The sequence below is a fragment of the Vulpes lagopus genome, chromosome 7 (assembly GCF_018345385.1).
Source record: "Vulpes lagopus strain Blue_001 chromosome 7, ASM1834538v1, whole genome shotgun sequence".
NCBI lineage: Eukaryota > Metazoa > Chordata > Mammalia > Carnivora > Canidae > Vulpes > Vulpes lagopus.
Genome location: NC_054830.1, coordinates 21,914,018 through 21,933,277, shown reverse-complemented (window position 1 = coordinate 21,933,277; position 19,260 = coordinate 21,914,018). Strand labels below are relative to the sequence as shown.

General features: G+C 49.2%; 1 protein-coding gene across 9 annotated transcripts in view; it reads right to left on the bottom strand.

Moving 5' to 3' along the window:
- CACNA1D (calcium voltage-gated channel subunit alpha1 D) overlaps positions 1-19,260 on the bottom strand; it is a 301,585-nt gene that overhangs the window by 86,495 nt on the left and 195,830 nt on the right. For 5 of the 9 annotated variants that reach the window (XM_041761871.1, XM_041761864.1, XM_041761863.1 and 2 more), the window contains 4 exons: positions 17,562-17,731; positions 2,785-2,872; positions 2,451-2,510; positions 1,409-1,435 (listed from right to left, as the gene is read on the bottom strand). In XM_041761871.1, coding sequence (XP_041617805.1) covers positions 1,409-1,435; positions 2,451-2,510; positions 2,785-2,872; positions 17,562-17,731 — 345 coding nt within the window. The remainder of the gene's footprint in view (positions 1-1,408; positions 1,436-2,450; positions 2,511-2,784; positions 2,873-17,561; positions 17,732-19,260) is intronic. The other 4 variants (XM_041761866.1, XM_041761869.1, XM_041761867.1 and 1 more) reach the window with 1 other exon arrangement.

Below are 19,260 nucleotides of genomic sequence, written 5' to 3'. Positions count from 1 at the left end.
ATTCACAACCTGATGGACATTTGAGTTATTTACAGTTTTTAGCAACTGTATCCAAAGCTGCTATATATAAAGCTCTTATATAAAAATTTCTCATGCAGACATATATCTTCATTTTAAATAAGTATCTCAGAAGCAGAATTGCTAGGTCATATGGTAAATATATGTTTAACTTTTCAAGAAACTGCCAATTTGTTTTTTTAGAACGACTGTACCATTCAACATGGAGGAATGTATGGGAATCCCCACTGATGTCACATCCTTGTCAGAACTTGGTACCGTCAGATTTTAAAATTTGATTCATAGGCATAAAAAATGTCAATAGGTACATGGTGGTATCTCACTGTGATTTTGATTTGCATTTTCCTAGTGACCAATGCTCATTTCATGTGCTTATTTGCCATCCATATCTTTTTTGGTGACTTGCCTATTGAAATCTATTGACCATTTTTTGTTGTCTTATTATTTACATCATATTTGTTATTCTTTATATATAGCGGATAGTAGTCCTCTGTCAAACGTTTTGCAAAAGTTTTTTCTTCTGGTCTGAAGCTTATCTACTCACATGGCCAGTCTTTTGGGTGTTATATCCAAGAAATCTTTGCCCAACCTAAGATCACAAAAACTTTTGAATGTTTTCTTCTAGAATGTTTAGATTTAGGTTTTACATTTATGCCCATGAACAGTTCAAGTTAATTTTTGTATATAGTGGTAAAATGTTGTTTTTAGTTGAAAATAACATTTATGTGGAAAAGTACACAAATCATAGGTATATGGTTCAATGAACTTTTACCAACTAAACATGTAACCTGCATCCAGAGCAAAGAACAGAACATCACTGGCCCCTCAGAAGACTTCTTGGAACTCCCTCCACAGAAAACTTATTTTTTAAACATTTATTTATTTGAGACAGAGACAGAGAGAGAGAAAGAGAAAGAAAACGCATGAGTGGGAGGGGTAGATGGAGAGGAAGAGAAGCAGACTCTGTGCTGAGTACAGAGGCCAATGCAGGGCTCAATCCTGGGACCCTGAGATCACAACCTGAGCTGAAACCAAGAGCCAGACATTTGACTTACTGAGCCACTCAGACACCCTCACAGGAAACTTATAAACAGAAAAGTGACACGAAGTAACTCTGAGAAATGACTCTGGGAAGGAATATGAAGGGTTGATTAGCGACAAGAAATTGTTCGTTATTGCATCTCACTGGTTTGAGGGCAAGATCTTCAGCACCTACTATGCTGCTCTTCAAGGCAGGTGCTTAATATTTACTGGACAACTGATCTTCAATATGAACATCCTAACCCAAGGATAAAGTAAAAATCAAGTCAGAGCAACTCCATGTATAATTGAGAAGTTAGAAAGTAGAACACCAAACACATAGGCTTAAGAAAAAATAGAAGATACTGACCTGAGTTTGGATTTTGAGATGGCTTGGCTAAAAGAAAGACAAAAAGAATAGGATTTCTGTTAGAAAGACTCGAGCATACTCTCCCCGTCACGTCAGCTGAGAGATCAGAAAAGCCATGCACAGAAGCCTGGGATCAGCATCCCCAGCACCCCCAGTGAGACAGCAGGGGTGAGAGCAGAGCAGGAGGCGAGGTACTGCTAGGGCCAGGTGGACCAGGCTGACATCTTCCAGGGTTCAGGCAAGAGAAGACTCTAAGCCAGTGGCCCTACACAGCCCGGTCACAGGCCGTGATGCCAGGGGTTCTTCTCCCCTGACCCCACTTCCCCCGAGTGAAGTCAGTGGGGCCTCCCCTGCTCCATCTCAGCCACTCAGCAGCAGCATCTGCTGCTGCTATAGCAGAGGGAGCACTGGACTAGGAGTCCTAGCTCTGCTATCCACTAAACTGCATGGGTTCTGGCAAGCAGCACACCTTTTGAAGCTTCTGTGTTCTCATCTGTAAAATGAGGAAGACAAATCCATCCCCCTGCCTACTTCACAATGTTGTAGGGAGGGCAGAGCAAAACAACAGAGGCAAATTCACTTAAAACCTCTGACCAAGACATGTCACTTGTGTGAATCGCTGCCAAGAAGATCAAAATCTTTTAAGAATACCACCTCTACTTTACAGAGATTAAGACCTAAGGGATATCAGCAGGAAGCAACTGAAACAAAATTGCATGGACTCTCCAAAGCAGGCCGTACTCTGCACATTGCACACTGCTGGTCCCTGCTGGGGGCCAGGTCATCTAGACAGAAACCAACAGGGTGAATGTGGTGGCACCTTCCACCGTTAGGAGAGGGTGGTGTGGGCTCCAAAAACAAGTGCCGTGAGCAAAGGAGGGAGGGCTCTTGTTGTGCAGCCACCACGTGGGGGGGTCGGGAGAACCCGCCAGGGAAGGAAAACTTAAATATGCAGCACATCCTGTCAGCCACTCTGCCATACAAGCTCTTTGTCAAAGCACTGATGCCAACACCAGACTGCGAGGAAAATCAGGCCTGTTACCCCCACCGCCGACACCCAGAGGGCCCAGCCTTGGCCGTGCCTCTTCTTTTCCACCAGCACCTAGTGGACACAGTGGAATTGCCAGGTTACCTGGCCCGCCCTGCAGCAGGCTCCGCCAGGGCAGGAGGCAGGGCGGGCTGCTCTGGGGGAAGAGGCATGTGACATTCTGGGGGGCCGGGGGGCCTGGGGGGGGAAGGGAGGGGGGACCCAGGGGTCCAGGGTAAGCCCACCCACCCCTTGTGCATCTGAGGCTATGGCCCTGGGATGCCTTCCCCCCAGGTGCTCCTCTAAGAAAACAGTAGGGGGCAGCAGGGCAGGCGGCCTCCACACTCACCAGAGACTCCCACAGCCGCCTGGATTCTCGCCTCCGCCACTTACGTTCTCTGTGTTCACCGACTCGGTCTCACTGGTGGGCATGCTGGCTGCAGGGAGAAGACAAGGCTTTAGCCGGCACACCAGAGTGCTGCGTGCCCAGGAGTGGGCCGGATGCAGACTGCTGCCTCCAGGCAGGTCCTCTGACAGCCCAGGAGGAGGGCCGGGAAGGGGGAGAGGCCAGGCACCCCCATGGCAGGGGGGTCTTCGCTTCCATGATCTGCTGACCTGCTGAGATAGACCATACAGCGCCCCTCCCCTCCCCATCAGGAGGAAACCCTGTCCATCCAGACACTTCCCAAGAAAAGCCCAGGAGCCAAACTGAATCCAGTTGCTGTGCCTGACACCAGCTTATCTTCTTGACTTCTGGGAGTGCACTGAGAGGCCACACAACTCAGCTACAGTGAAATCTTTGCTGGCCCCAACTGGTGTTGTCTAGAAAGTCTGTCACTAGACTAGTACTTCATACATGAATTCTTATCTTAAAAATAGTAAAGGAGAAGAGATATTGGATGCTAGAGGACATGAAGGTATCAAGCACAAAATCTTTTTAAAAATTTAAGAACTCTGCTCACGATTAATTTATCAGATGTCTAAGTTCCACTGAGCTTGTGAAGCCAGTGTGCAGAAGGCTCTTACCAAAGCAGCCAGAACCAGAGCACAAAGGAAGTGCAGTCTTACAGGTAGTAAGGTTTTCTCCCAACCAGTGGCCAGAAGGCAAAGTTGACGGTGATCTCAGTGTCACCAGGGTCTCTGGGCATGTCTCACTCTTCTACAGCTGGATCCTGAGCAGAGGAAGTAGAGGGAATATAGAAATACACCCATGGTGCTGGGAGGCCCAGGGAACCATCGTCTGGCATGTGGGCATTAGTTCTCAGACACCTGATTCAACCCTGCAAGCAGCGTAAGATGTATTGAAGGAGATGCAGGGCACATGAAGCACTACACCTGCCCTGGAAAAACCAACGGATTTCAATTATCTATGAAAAGAGTCACTTCGGGGGTCCACGCAAGGAGCTCTGGAAGCACACAGTGAGCAATGACTAATTCTGCTCTGGGGTTTAGGAGAGAGGGGGTCACTGAAGACAGAAATGTGGGAGATTCACCCAAGCACATGCACTTCTTTACCCTGATGCATCATTTTGAACTATAGCAACTGTCTTTATAGACATTGTGGCATCAGTAGGAAGGCCTTCCCCCTGTGGACTCTGCCGATATGGCTCTTAGCCAGGACACCTCTGCTTCGATCTGCAAAAACTGGTGTATTGCTGGAGTGTTGTGGTGGAGGCTCCGAGGCCAGCCCAGGCACAGAGGGCAAAGGAGCCAGGTCGATGAGCTTTGTGGTGTGGCTGTGTGCCTGCAGGCCCTGCTCAGGCAAGGGACGCTGTGAATAACAAGGATGAAGGTGGGCCCAGAGGACTGAGAAACAGTCCTTTTCCTTCTGTGGGCACCCAGGAACTGAGCCTGCTCAGGTAGGAGTTCCATAGCCACGTCTGGGAGCATTTAGGCAAAGGCAGCAAAACAAAATGAGCAAAATTACAGACCCACATCACACTACTGAGATTCTCTTAGAATCATCTTTCTTCCTCAACTAAGTCAAAAGAAACCAACTACAAACTTTGATTCACCTTTTTTACTACTCCATGCAAAAAAAAAAAAAAAGGACAAAAATAAACAAACCAAAAAACGCACACAATCCAACCACAGAAAAACCTTTAACAAAAGCTCCATAAAGACACACATTCAACAGACGCACGAAGCTGCTCATGCAATTCTCTTCTCCGTGACTGATTTGTGCTCTGACTTGAAAAGATGAAAACATTATAAAATTCAATGAAGCTCGTTGCTATGGGCTCCTCCCCTAGGTCACCCTTCTCTTCGGTGACAAAGAAAATCACAGTGGGAGACTCCTACAAATATGACCGTGAGTCATCTCTGTGCAATACTTTTCTTGGTAGTTACTGTCACTCCTAACTCAGAGGATTGACGTCGAGAGCAGCATGACACAGGGCAGGAGAGGGGGTGGTCCACAGGCCCCAGTTAGGGTTTGACTGTGCTGTGTCCAGTCCTACCACTCTGCAGGCTGCAATATCCAATGTGGAGAGTAGGGGTGCCAACTCCACACTCTCAAGGGCCACCTTCCACCTTCCACCTCTCAGTTTAATGCTTCACGGTCCTACTACTGATCATCCTAGAACTGTAATTATTATTTCCAAAAGAGCAAACTTCTTTGGAATAGGCTAAATCTTGGTGGCTTCTTACCCTTTGGGGCCGTGTCCCATTACGGGAACAGTACAGTTGCTGCATGTCATTGCTAAAGCTTCTTTTTTTTCCAACAATCTGATCAAAACAGATAAATTACATGCTGCCTAAGGGAAGGGGGGCACTTTGCATTTCTGGCTCTGTGCCAGCTACTACTGAATGAAATGTACCAGTTACTCCCTGGACAGGATAACCAAGTGGAAGGAAAGATAGGAAATAAAGGTGAACCCCACACACAGAAACTAAGAGAGGTTAATGGTGCGGCACAGTGTCAGGGCTGCGCTGATGGAGAGAAGTTTCCTTGGCCCCAGGCAGACTCCATCCTTCAGATGAGGCAGGACGGTGGCTAAGAGCAGACTCTCAGGTGGGCGGAAGTGAGATACAACACATGGTGGGGGGGGGGGCGGGGATTTTCCCATAGTCCTGGGTCATCCTATGTGGGTCCACAGTGTTGGGCAGTTGGTGGGGCTCATACGTGGTAGCTGTCACCTCAAGAAAGCTCTCATGTTGCTCCCTGGAAACAAAGCGACACTCCATGCAAAGCCCAGGCGCTTTGCCCTACTTCCACTCGTGCACAAAGACACCTAGTGTGAACAATCTTCCACACTCCTGAGTCAGCTTTGGCCACCACTCTTGGTTTGTATCTCTTCTATCTTGAAGGAGCCATCTCCGTATGACTTCACCTGCTGTAGAGATAGCAACTTCTCCGTCATAACTGTTGGACACCAAGAGTGCCACAGACCCATAATAAGTAAGTTATTCCAGAATGACATCAGCCAGCTGAGGCGGCGGTGAGGGGGAGGCAGATGAAGAGCACAGTGACTATGCTAGAATTGGGTGACCTCAGCTGGTCCCGGAATCGGACCGTGATCACCTGAGCAGAGGCACCAGGCTCTGATGGGGCCCTGGCAGCCTTTCTTCTCTGCTCCAGCCTTTCCCTCCCAGGCACAGGGGAGATTTTCCTTTCTCCAAAGTATGCAGACAGTAGGCCCAGTGGGCAAAAGCTCATTTGTACATGAACATTTCACCCTTCACTTGTACCGGGCATTATTTTTCATGTTAAAACACTGATATGAGTTTCATTTCACTTAGCCCCAGTGGGACTTCATAGATGTTTTTACAATCAAGACAGGAGGGTCACAGACTGTTAGAACTACGAGGGGGCCTCTGAGATCACATGAAGCAGCTCTGTGATTTCAGATGAGAGACCTGACCAACTTGCTTCAGGACACACAGCTAGGTGTGAGAAAGCTCTCCTGCTTCCCACCTGGCCATGCTTGTGGTGTATGCTTAAACATCCTGGGATACGTTTTGATACCGGTATATGTTGATATGTATATAGGTATGCCCTTATAATTATACTTAATATACTTAAATACTGGTACACATTGGTATATATTGGTATATCCTTAAAAGGCCACACACTAAGACTTCCAAAAGCCAAGCAAGACACTCATTCATCAGCTTTGGTTTGCTGTCCTGCTGACCTAATTAACCCCCAGAAACCTGGTATACAAGCAGACCACCTCCAGGATGTGAACCCAGCAGAGAGAGAGAGAGAGAGAGAGAGAGAGAGAGAGAGAACGAAGATCAATGTGCTGTGGTGACTATTGGGACTTTATGAAAATCTATGTTTAAGTAAACCCCTGAGGAAGATTCCTGGAACACACGCCCTTTCCCTAACTGGCTGCCACAGCATCACGGCTGCCCGTTCAGGGCGAGCATTCTATCCCTTTCAGTACAGATTCAACGGTAACTGCTGACAAGTGGTGAGGCTAACTAGGGGTGCAGGCAGAGACCATCCTCTCAGTTCCAGCATGTCATCTACAGGCAGAAGCAAGCCAAGGGGCCATCTGCATGCAGAGGAGCTGTAAATCCTTTCCCTCACACGTTCCAGGGAATTTTCAGAACTCTGTTGGGCAAGTTTTCATTTCTTAAAAATATAAGTTATAAAACTATTTCCAGGATCTGGGTGAAACCAGGCATTAGGATAAGCCTGTGCCTAGAATGGAATGCTGACTTGCACTGCAATTTGCCTGCTGAAAACCTAGGAAGCTCAGGGCCACTGCTTTGCAAGCTAGTCCAGGCACCAGGATCCCGGAGAAGAGCTCCAGGGCAGACCCCGAGGCTTCGATGTGGGTGTGCTGAGCATAGGACCCGAGGGCTGCTGCCAATGAGGAGATGATGCCAGACAGCAGCCCTGCAGGCCCTGGACTGCAGACGAAAGCCACCCTGGCCTCTGCAGGTGGGGTGCCCCTCTTGGAGAGTCCTCTGTGGATGGTGTGCCACATTGCTTCTAAGATCTGCTGCTGGGGTCTGGATGCGATTATGGGCAATGCGACACGAAATAAACCAGGGAAATTCGGTATTTCTCAGGCCAGCACAACTAACTAGCATTTTCACCAACACATAAACATTCCTCTGTATACACTGTCCAGAACAACATACTTTTCAACCAAATCTGCCTGGCTTGGGAGTTCAGAGGGAATCCAAAACACACACACACACACACACACACACACACACACACACACACACACGGTGAATGAGTCTGTGTGTGGGTTCAAGTAGGCAGCCTCAAAATTATGTTCACCAGTAACAGGTACAGCAAACTCTCCAACGTACTTCCTTCAGTGATACAGGCTGCTCAGGTCAAAAGACACAAGAAGGAATGTCAGAGAAGCTGGGTTTTTGTCACTGGTAATGTGGGGACAAGTCTTTTCCCTCTTCCTCCTTGGGCTTAGTTGGCTAATCTAGAACATGAGCTGTTGGGTGATATCATCTGTAAGACCTGTACCTCTGACCTGCTTGAATTGCTATAAAGAGGAAACACCCACGGGCTGTCTGGTTTTACCACCATCACCAAGGGGGTTTTCCTCACACTCCCCCAGCTCGGCAAAGAGAGCAGGAAAGGAGCAGTATTATGAAGCCCCTGCCCACTGCCCCTCAGGAGTGCTGCCACGAATGTGGAAGTCCGCCCAGGAGAAGTGTTCCCAGGTCACTTCCAGGCAGAGCCACTGGGGAAGGGAGTAGCCCCTCGAGAGTCATCAGCCAGCCGCAGGAGCCCTGGGACCCATGCCAACTGAGTGCAGAGCACCCCAGCCTCCTCCTCCAGCCTGGCACACCAAACAGCCTCCTTCACTGATGTCCTGGGCTTCTCGGAGCCTCGCCCCCCTGTTCTCCACAGAACAAACTCTCTTGCCTAGTCAGGGATGCCTTTCAGAATCTGCCTCCACACCTAAGTAGCCTGAACCTTCTCACACCTTCCTTCCAATGGGCGGGGGCATGAGGTTGGACAACTGAGCAGTGGCAGTCATGGTTGCCTTCCTTGGGAACAGGGGATCCGAAGACAAGATCTTATGGTTTTTTTTTAAATCTTATTTTCATGACAGGCATGAGCAGTGCCATGACATCCCCTGAAGGAATTTGCCTGTGCTTGCTAGTGGTGACACGCTTAGCTGTCACAGGGTAACAGACTCTGGTTGCTGTAAAGAAGCCAGTCTCTTCTTGAGGAATGTGGGTCAAGGCCAGACCAAGGTTTCTGTGTCTAAAGCAAGAATGATGCCCTGACAATAATTATTCCTGTATGACTAATGACGTGTGGAGCATGGCACCCATGCGAGGGCCTTGCCCTGCCAGCATCATCAGGGGTCTTCTTCAGGCTCCGTGGGTATCTCAGTCAATAAAAGACCTCACCCACTCAAAACACAAAGTTTCCTGAAAATGAGGCTTCCTCCTTTCCCTGCATACCTCAGAAAGCCAACAAAACATCCCTGAAAAATCACAGGGTGCAAACTCCTGCTCAGGAGGATGAACACCTACATGCCCAAGGAGAGGTCTCTTCTCTTCTAGGGACAAACCACTCATCATCTTATGGTAACCTGCCCAGAGCCCAGGTTCTCAGTCTTTGATACTATTTTTATCCTATGTCAGTGACATCATTTCCTGCTTACCTGAAGTCCATCCTTCCTGCAGAGGCCTCCAAAGGCTGCATCAAGGCCAGCTCTTCTTCATAAGCTTCTGTAAACTATTAACCCTATGGGAGCTGGCCCCAGCTCTGCCCCGGAACTGGCTGCCCACCCCCATGCAGGTTCCTTTTCTTCTCAGGACCACCATGTGCTGCTCTCTGGAGGCTGATACTCTCTGTCCTTGTCTACGTCAAAAGCTTTTGGTCCAACCACCTGTGGCTTATTCCCATGTCTATAGCCTATGAGCTCAGCATTCCCATAATGGCAGAGGCTACTACCAAGAAAATAGTGCATTGTGTCCCCTCTGCTCCCTTGGCAGTTGGCTTTGTGTGCCTATTTACACTCAGACTTTTCCTCCAGAGTCATCCCAACCAGGGCCAACCTCAGTGGCGATAACTAGATAAATCATGTGGTGTGCACAGGCAAAACTTTGCACTGCTCTAAGACTACAGTGAAGGCTTGGCAGGCAGGACAGGACGCCAGCTGTCTGTATCAACTGCTCTGCATGCAGATGGTCCTGACACTGACCCCAGGGTTTCCAGTGATGGTCTACGTTTAGCATTCTTTTTTTCCAGCACAGCTTGAACATTAACTGTGCCCCACATGAGCCCTTTCTGTATTCCTGCTCACAAAGGCAAGTGCCCCCCAAATCTTGGTATCCTAGAAGTATATTTTTAACTTCATTCTTGAAACTGGCACTACTAGCTTTAGTATGTCCTGGGCAAACCAGCCAGAGGGTGAAAAACCAGCAGGCCATTTGAAAAATGCAACCTAGAAAAATCAAAATCAATCAAATAACATCACTGGAATTTCTAAACAGTTTAGATGAAAAAGGATCATTGGGGAAAAATGTTTAAGAAGTCTGTCTTCCAATCTAAGAACATTCATGCTGAATTAAATAAATGTTCTGAGTGAGTTCAGCTGCTTCTTTAAAAGGTATAGTTCAAACAAAAAGGAAACTGCAATGCTGTCTTGGCAAAACCACACATTTGGGGTAAAGACAAGAAGAAAACAACATGACCAAGGCTCAAAGGAATCAAGCAGTTGAAACATAGGCATCTTACAAAAACACACCACACGGGCACATGCACTTCACACCAGGCCTATGTGCAAGGAGAAAGCTCCAGAAGCCCTGGGAGAGGAGTCTCCCAACGGGAAGTTCAACCTCAGTCATTTACCGTGATCCTTAGCCCTGCGTTGTCGAAAGCAGCAAAACTTCCTTTTCTTCTTATCCTCTTTTAGCAGGTCGGCCACTGTGACTCCTTCAGGTGGAACACAGGCAATGTCATTAATGTTCGGTAGAGGGCAGCAGGAGCAACGCAAACAGAGCCAGAGGACCCGGGAGGAGGCCAGATCCCTGGGCTCTGATCCTTGAAACCCGAGCTGTCCTCCTCCCTGGTGGACGGTGGACATCCACAGCTCGGGGTCTGACTGGTAGAGGGGAGGTGCACTTTCTACAGCTAGGACACCAGGCACATGTCTCTAAGAACCTGTCCTAAATACCCAATCCACCAGAGACAAAGCTTCCTAGGGGTTGGCCACTCCACCAAGAGGGCGTTCAGCAGCTGTCAGCAGTCCAGGGCACTGACCAGTTGGGCAAGCCTGGCCACTATTGCTATGTGGGGAGGACACATGGGAGTTGAAAAGGTGGGCTCTGGACTTGGACAGCCCAAGTCTAATCTCAGTCCGGCCACTTGATGACCTGACTGGATGACCACGACAGGTTACCTGATTTCACTAAGCCTTTGCTTACCTTAGCAAGTGGTAAACAGTAAATACGGTAACATAAGCATTGGCAAGGTATGACCAACCATTATGAGTCTAACTCCCCTGTGGCCACTAGGTCACAAGAAAAGAGTTCTAGGGTCTCCAGCTCCCTCTGGCTCTGGGATAGGATATCATGATATTAGCTGGGGGGTGCTCATCTGCAGGGTGGAGCTGTGTGCCCAGAAGGGGAGCTGCAGGGACAGTAGGGGTAAGCAGAAGGAGAGCTGAGCGGGCAAGGATACGAGGAAACAGGTACCTGCACGCACGACTGGCAGGAATACCAATGGGTACCAATGGCAGGATGCGTTTCTAAAATGGGCATCGTCTCCGACCCAGCAAGTTCCTTTCTCCCACAAGAATGTGAACATACATATGCAAATACAGGCGCATACATATGTGGGGATTAGTGGTGGCTCATCTGCAGACTAGCAGAACCTGGGTTCAAATCCCAGCTTGGCCACTTTGATGGGACACGTGACCCTAAGAAGCCACTTAACCTCTTCATGTTTCAATTTCCCCATCTGTCAAGCTCTTGTCTCCCAGGGCCCTGTGAGGAATAATGGATTAGTGCACCCCCTGCCCTTAGAACAGCGTCTGACACACAGGAAGCACTTGATAAATGTGAGATGTTCTTATTCTGCATTCTTTTGTTGAATAAATAAGCACTAAGAAACTCCTATGTGTGGCAAGGACCATGCTGGGTGCCAGCCACACAATGGAGAACAGAAACAGACCCTGTTCCTCCTCTCCCTCAGCCCCGCCCTCCCTGCGAGGAAGACATTAACCAGACCATCGCACAAATGAGTGTAGAAACACACCTCTGACAACTGCTATAAAGGTCCAAGGGCTAGAGAGGATATAGTCCATTGTGGCAGCTTTATAATGGCAATTTAGTGAAAATAGCCAAAATGCTTTTTAAAAAATGTGGAAAGATGTCTATGGCACATGATTCAGTGAGAAAGGCAAGTTACTGAACCATCTGAGCAGGATAATCTTTTTTTTTTTTAAGATCTTATTTATTTGAGAGAGAGCAGAGAGAGAGGAGTGGGGGTGAAGGGCAGAAGGAGAGGGACAAGCAGGCTTCTCGCTGAGCAGATCCCAGGACCCCGGGATCATGACCTAAGCCAAAGGCAGACGCTTAGCTGACCGAGCCATTCAGGCACCCCTGAGCTGGATAATTATGGTTGGGACGTATGTTCTCACATGCACAGGTGAGGTCTGAAAGAACAGGCCCCCAACTGCCCAGTCTGGTTCTCTCATACTTTATACACTTTGATATTATGTGAATTCTTGGCAATGAGCAAATATTACCTTTGCAATTAAAATATATTAAAAACAAACACACGCAACCCTGACTTGGACTCTACAATCCTGGCTGGAGCGCCTTTTCCTCATGTCCATGCTGGGGCGACCATCCTTGAGTCTGTCTCCCACCAGCTCTTAGGAGACCCACCCACGGCAGGCATCAGGTCCCTGTGACACCCCAGGGGAGGCGGGGGTGTCTCCCAGCCGCCCCCACCGCTGGGCTCACCCCTGGTGGCTTTCCTTGTCAAAGGCACTTCCAGCACCCTCTCCAGAGAGAGAGGGCAACCCTTCTGACGCATGTTTACCATATGTACCTCTAACTGCTGTTTGCTTTACAGCTTTCAAATGAGTATTTTCCATTTTGAATTTGCATCCTGAGGTAGTTTAACTGTGATGAAAGCAGTTTTATAAGTCATATTTTAAAGACACAAGCTTTGAAACAGGACCAATAAACTTCTGTGCCGTGTGCTTGCAATAAACATCTATGCCATCCCTGGTTCCCTGCCCACCCTCAAATCAAACATCTCCGTAAAGGGCACCTGAGAGGCACATGCGGAAGGGAGGGGACAGCTGTGGCAACCCTGCACGCAAGACACCTGGGGTGGGGAGAAGCAGAGCCCCAACGGGAGGGGCGGGGGTGGGGGCAGTCTTTAGGAGCTCCAAGGAAGAGGAGATTTCCCTGTGGACACCATGTAGCCCCACTTACAGATATTATTGATCATTAATAGTTCCCACAGTAAAACAGCCCTGCTTTTCTGGCCAGAATTTTAGAATGAGCTCCCTTTAAAACGATTTCATTATTTTTAATGCCTTTTTTTTTTCCTTAAAAAAAGACTAATCACTGACAATGAGAAGAGTTTAAAATAGAATTTTAGGCTTCCAGATTTTAATGGCCCTAGAAAAACGCCATTGTTAACACAGAAGCAGCTGCATACGTCTAAAAAATCACTTTGAGATTTGGCAGGGTTTCTTAAGAAACTTGAAGCTCAGCAAAAAGTTAAATAAATTATCCTTGAAAATGTCCCAAATGCTTAACTTCCAAGGGAATTTGGTCCATTCAATTAACCATGTAACACCAGCTTCCTAACAGCAAAATTTATAGAATGGACATTTAAAATATTCCATGAATGCACAAAGCGAGAGCCACCAGACAGCCCAGTTACAGCCCAGACTGCTTCTCCTTCTGTCCTCCTTCAAGTGAAAGCCTGAATCAGCGGGATATTCAGTGTGATAGGGTTCAGGAGTTCCCAAGCCCAGCTTCACCCAGCACCTCCAGTGAGTAGCAGAAAAAGCCGTGCATGGCTGGGTCCCACTGCAGACGGGCAGGTCTTCGTCAGGATGGGGGTACAGCACCAGGACGTGTTGGTGCTCCCCAGCTGGCTGTCATGTACAGCCAGAGTTGGGTACCACGGACGCAGAGAGTGACATTTTAGTGGATCAGAGAGAAATAATAATGTGTGTGCATCTCCAAGCACTCGATTTGACATCTGTTCTCTGACAGCAAGCATCAACAAACCACACGTGGACATTGAGCCAGAGAGCCAGGCTTTGGTATATCAAACATGACTGGTGAACAGGTTTGTTTTCCATCAATACTTTAGAACTTTACAGTCTCTGAACAGGAAAGTATAGGAACGTGGTCTTAAGGAGGTCCTTAGCCTGAGGATGGTTAGAGGTCTAGCAGAATCTGCAAGAATTATTCTGTTTAGGTCAAGTTATACTGTAGTCTGATGACAGCAGCAATAGCAAGTACTCCTCTACCGTTATAGTGACTCCTGCCAGTTATCAAACTTTAATGCTCACGACAACCCCATGAGTAGATATCTTTATCCCTTTCTTACAGACAGGGAAATGGGGGCTCAGAGACATTGGGTAGACTCAAGTCCAAATTCCAAGTCACAAAACTCAATCTCAGCCAATTCCAGACAAGGGGCATCAACATGCTGTCTAGCCTCTACCTCCAAGGCTTATGACGTCTGTTATTAATGGCACCTGATGCCTGAGGCTTGGCTATTGCAAGGGCTTCCTGTCACATTGTCACTTAACTCCCCCATGTCTGGAAGGAACCTGCCCCAGTTCCAACCAGGACCCAGCTGAAAACCACACTCAATGGTATAAACATCACAAGACAATTTGGATAAAAGCCAGGATCCCTAGGGAGTGCCCCATCCCCTTTCCCAAGAAAAACAGAGGAGCAGGGCTGAGGCGTTAAGTGTGAGGGCCTGGATCTTACACACCCAGCACGCAGGCACTGGCAATGCTCACACTACACTGCTTGCTACCAGGTGACAGACCAGAGACCTGGCATGTGCAGGTGGTAAATGAACCACTGTTAGCTGGTGAGGGGGACAATACAGGCTTTGTGAAAACCCTCTCTCCCTTGGGTTTCTCACTGTGACAGGAATAAAATGGCTAGCAACCACAGGATGTCCCAGAGAAACCCTAGCAGCTCTCCATCTCCAAAAAGGTCTGGGCTACCAGGAATATATGCAGGAAGGCCCACTTCCTCATTGGGAGGAGACCTGAGGCTCTCATCTTAAGTCAGTTAAATCCCTATCTGGTTCCCACAGCCTTGAATCAAGGTCTTTATTTCAGACCCTAATCATCAGTGCTCCAGGCATCTGGAAACCCTAGCACCTGGCAAAAGGACCCTGATGCAGAGCAAGAGTGGCCCACAGAAGCGCGTACTCCTCTGGACTGGATGTCAAAGCTGGTGCCCCAGGTTGAGTCACACAGCACTGTGTACAGCAAAAACCACAGAGCAAGCGTTCTGGAGACACAGCCCAGCCTTCCTGAGTTAGGAGTCCTGATTGCAAAGTGAATTCCAAGGATTTACAGCTTATAAAGAGTGATTATTTCTTTCCTTGATTATACTACTAAGCAATGCACTTAAGGGTTTGGAACATTTACAACCTTTTGTACCTTGTTTGTACCGTTTCCTCAGTCTAAGAAGTACTCCGCTCTCCCCCACCTTTTGAAGCCACAGGGTGCTTCTTCTCTCTGGAGCTCAGCAGGAACACCACCTCTTCCAGGGAGCCTCCACTTGCATTCCCCCCAGGCTGCTTCACTGTGCCCTTTGGGCTCCCACAGCAGATGGGCTGGCCCCTGATCACAGGGCCAGCTTGCCCATTCCATTATATGCTAAGGCACCACTTCTCTGTCTTCCCTCCACAGCTAGGTTTCCAAAGGCAGAGGCACTGATTTTGTCATCATGTAGCCAGGTCCTTTACACATGGTGGCAGGCCACAGGAAGTACTGGGCTACAACAGAGTGAACGAGGGCTCTCAGGACTATCAGAAGACATTGCCTCGAGTCCAGCAAAAATGCCCACTCCTCAAACCACAGAACCACCACACCCGATGCTGGCAGCACTAACGGGGACCCCTGTCCATTTCCAAAGCTGGGGCAATGAAGAGACAAAAAGACACCAGCCTGAAAGGCTCACGCAGCTCCCCTCTGGACACATCTCAACTGGCAAAGGAGGGTGTTGTGCTCGGGAGAAGGGCCAATACTTGCGCTGGCTTACACACAACATGTACATTCGGAGAGGGAGGACAGGCCGGCAGACCTCTCCAGGTCAGCGCCAAAGCTGCAGTCTGCAAACGAAGAGGGAGAGCGTGTGGTAGGCATCCCCCATGCTGCAGGTATGGCTTGTTGCCAGCCATACTGTAGGTACGGAAGCAGCAAGAAGACCATGGGGATTCAGATTCAAGTACTGTGAAGACACAGACACCCTTCTCTGACCCAGTGTCCTAGAGGACATCCTCAAGTTTGGAACTAGAAGGAATGCCCCTCCATATGAACTCCAATATCAGAATCAGCACACAAAAGCAGCTCTAGAAATCCTCCAGCAACTTCCTGATGCTCAGGAAATGAGTCCCCAGTCTCTTCCCCGAGGGAACAGCATCAGGGACACTGGGAAGCAGCAGGGAGAGGAGTCCGCACCCTGCTGGATCCCCAGGAGCACACAGGACTGAGTCAATCACTTGCATCTGTGACAACAGGAAACCCACACTCCCAGGGGAAGCACAGACCCAGAGTCCCCAGCTAGAAGTAACCAAAAGGCCATCTCAGTCAACCATGGGCTGCTCAGCCTCCACTTGCATGATCAGCTGCCTACAGAGACAGCACAAACTGGCCTCACCCACCCAGCCTCCCTGCCCCATTTCCCCTAATCAAGCCAAAGGAATGAACCAACCCCTGTGTCCTCCTCACACCTCTGCTCTGGCTCAGGATGTTTCTCCTGACACTAACCTCAGACCCATCAATCCTTCCAGGATCGGGGCCAATGTCCCATAGGTCCTTGCTGGAGCCCCAAAGCCAGTCGTCACCCCCTCAGCACCAAGCGCACAACCTGCTGCCCCTCACCACCTGCATGTCTGGCCCCTTGGGCTGCATCTTAGCATGCATAGGCCTGCACTTCCCCCAGAAGGAGCAAACCACATCCCCTCGATCTCAGGAGTGCCCCCAGCAAATAGTACCCGCCTTGCTGAATGAAGGAGTGACCACACAACATCTTAGGGGCAGGGCATCTTGCTGAGGGTGGGGGGAGCTCAACCAGCATCTTCTGTGAGGTGGGGCCCACCTGGGTTCTCCAGGCCTCAAGGGATGCATGCCTTTGAGATAGATTCTCGGTCTTTACCATCAACTATTCTAGATTTGAAACAAACCACAAGCATCTTAGTCAAATCTACTGCTGAATTTCAATTACTCCTTTTACCTGAGGCACAGGTGGCCCAAGAAGAGTAAAAGTGGTAAGAGAGAAACGTTGGTTGGTTCATGGCAACGAACTCCAGGGGCTGGTGGGCATTGGGCCCACAGCTGCAGAAAGTGCTTGAGGGACCTGGTGCCAGGACGGGCTACCAGGGGAGTGAGCTCCAAGAAGCCACACTGACTCACATGCCTCCTCACCCTGCCCAGGCTGGTTTCTTCCCAGCCCTTGATGGGCTAAGCATCTGGCTTCTCACGTGAAGCACAGGTGGGAGCCATGTCAGATGTCACAGGTGGGAGCCATGTCAGATAGCAGGAGGATGGAGAGGGACCCTGGTCTTCAAGTTCTCATCCAGTAACACAGCTTACTCTGCAGGGAAGGAGCCACAGCTTCCCTGCACCCCCCATGCTGCAGGGTCAACATGCATCTCACCATAGCTGGTGCCCCCGCAGAAGGGGCTCCATGAATTCCCAACGAGTGAATGCGACTCATTCCCATCAAGTGAATGCGACTCGCCCTCCTCAATATAAAACCCAAACCTTGGGCAGGATCTCAGTGCAGGATCAAAGCACTGGTCCTCTCTGCTGGGCAGAGAGAAGAAACCAGGCAGCTGAGAGGAGGCCACTTGTCTCACAGGCTGGGTCAGGGGGAGAAACGTCTCTGCCTGGCAGGTGCCTGAATCACCTCCGAGCTCTCTCTGGTCAGGAGTGGGAAGGTGTTACATACTGTTTCGTTTGCTTTCCTCTCCTCCTTCTTCCTCGTTCTCAGGATCAATGTCTTCTGCTTGGGTGATCCAATCCAAGTAGCCCTTTAGATCCTCCTCCAGCTGCTGCTTCTCCCGGAGCTTCTGGAAATCTCCCCGGGCTTTAGCCTTCTCTCTTTCTTTTGAGAATTCTCTGAGGGAGGTAGAGAGAACAAGGACATGTCAGGACATCCTTGGGGACCTGGACCAGGAGCCATCTGCCCTGCTGCACAACAGTCTTGTGGCAGGACACATGGCACTGAGTATGGCCACATGAGCACAGCAACAGAGGCCACACACGTGGACAGGACAGAGGACAGTGTCTTCTTAAGCGAGATTGTGAGTGTCAGAGCTGCAGAGACTACACCAACACACATGTGCTATCTCTTAGAAAACGAACAATCCCAAGAAGCCCAGACCTACAATGCCACATACTGTGATGGCAGGCCTCCTGACATCCTCAAAATTAGCCTGAACTCAGACATGTCCCACCTACCCCCAAAAGAGCCTCCTCAGATAGCTGGCATCACACTTCAAAGAGAAAGGACCCAATAGGGCTATACTGTGGTCAAAGAGAGCACACACCAAGTTTAGATCTTCTTCAATACTTTCTGCCAAACATAGCATTCCTGACCTTCTGTCCAAACTGAGAGCCAGGAAAGGGAGCAGGTGCCCATAGCAACACCTGCAGGTTCCAGCCAGAGCATTGGACAGGGTCAGGGCAGACCCACCTTACAGCCCAGTTCTCCCTTCCCACACAGGAAACAGAGCACTGGCAAAGCACTATTGTCATCTGTAACCCTCGCTTCAAGCCATGATCTCTCCCCAAAATTCTTCCCTGTAGGAAACGAAGAGGCAGTATGATTTGTTGCCCATTTATGGGAACACCTGCCCTGGAAAGGCTTTGGCAGACCCGTAAATGTTCCCAACTGCTTGTTGTTTACTTCACCTTTCATGTCTGCAATCCTCCATCTACACATACATATAGAATCCCACATTTCCTCAGGCAAGCCTGGGAGTCAGGTGGATGATTACCCAATTTTCACATACAAGAAACCATCTGCATTTCCAACCGTGAATGGCTATAGGAGCCAAGTTACATGAGTTCTGGATTTCCTAAATACGATTAAAAAGCTGCTAAGGAAGCAGATGAGATGACAGGCAGCACAGCTTCTGTGCGCACAGCCCCAGATTCTGACGGAGGTTACATCTGCCTTCCTTCTGCCTTCCTTCCAGCCCAAAGCTGGCACATGTCCCTATCAGGGACCTCTTTAACCCAATCCAACCCAAGCGATTAAGAGGGACATGATGTGCTTACATAAAGCCAACCCCTCTTCTCCCTCTCCACCCTGGGCTGTCAAAGGGCTGAACAGATACTTGAAAGTCTAGGGATGCTGATGCTTCAGAGAACAAGAATCCTCCCCAAGGTGCCATCTTCCCCAATCACCCACACTTTGGATGCCCCAGTAGCTGCCTTTGGCTATATTAGGGTTGATCCATCCCCATCTTCCCCCTCTGGGAAGTGAGGAGGGACAGGGCTGCAGGGCATTCTGGGCTCAGCCTGTAGAGGAGCTGACTTCAGGGGGTTTGCAGGGTGAACCAAAGCTGGTTAAGACTCAGAGATGTTTTCTGCACTCCTCACCCAGGGGCCTTTCCTCCAAGGGAAAATAACTTCCTCTCTCA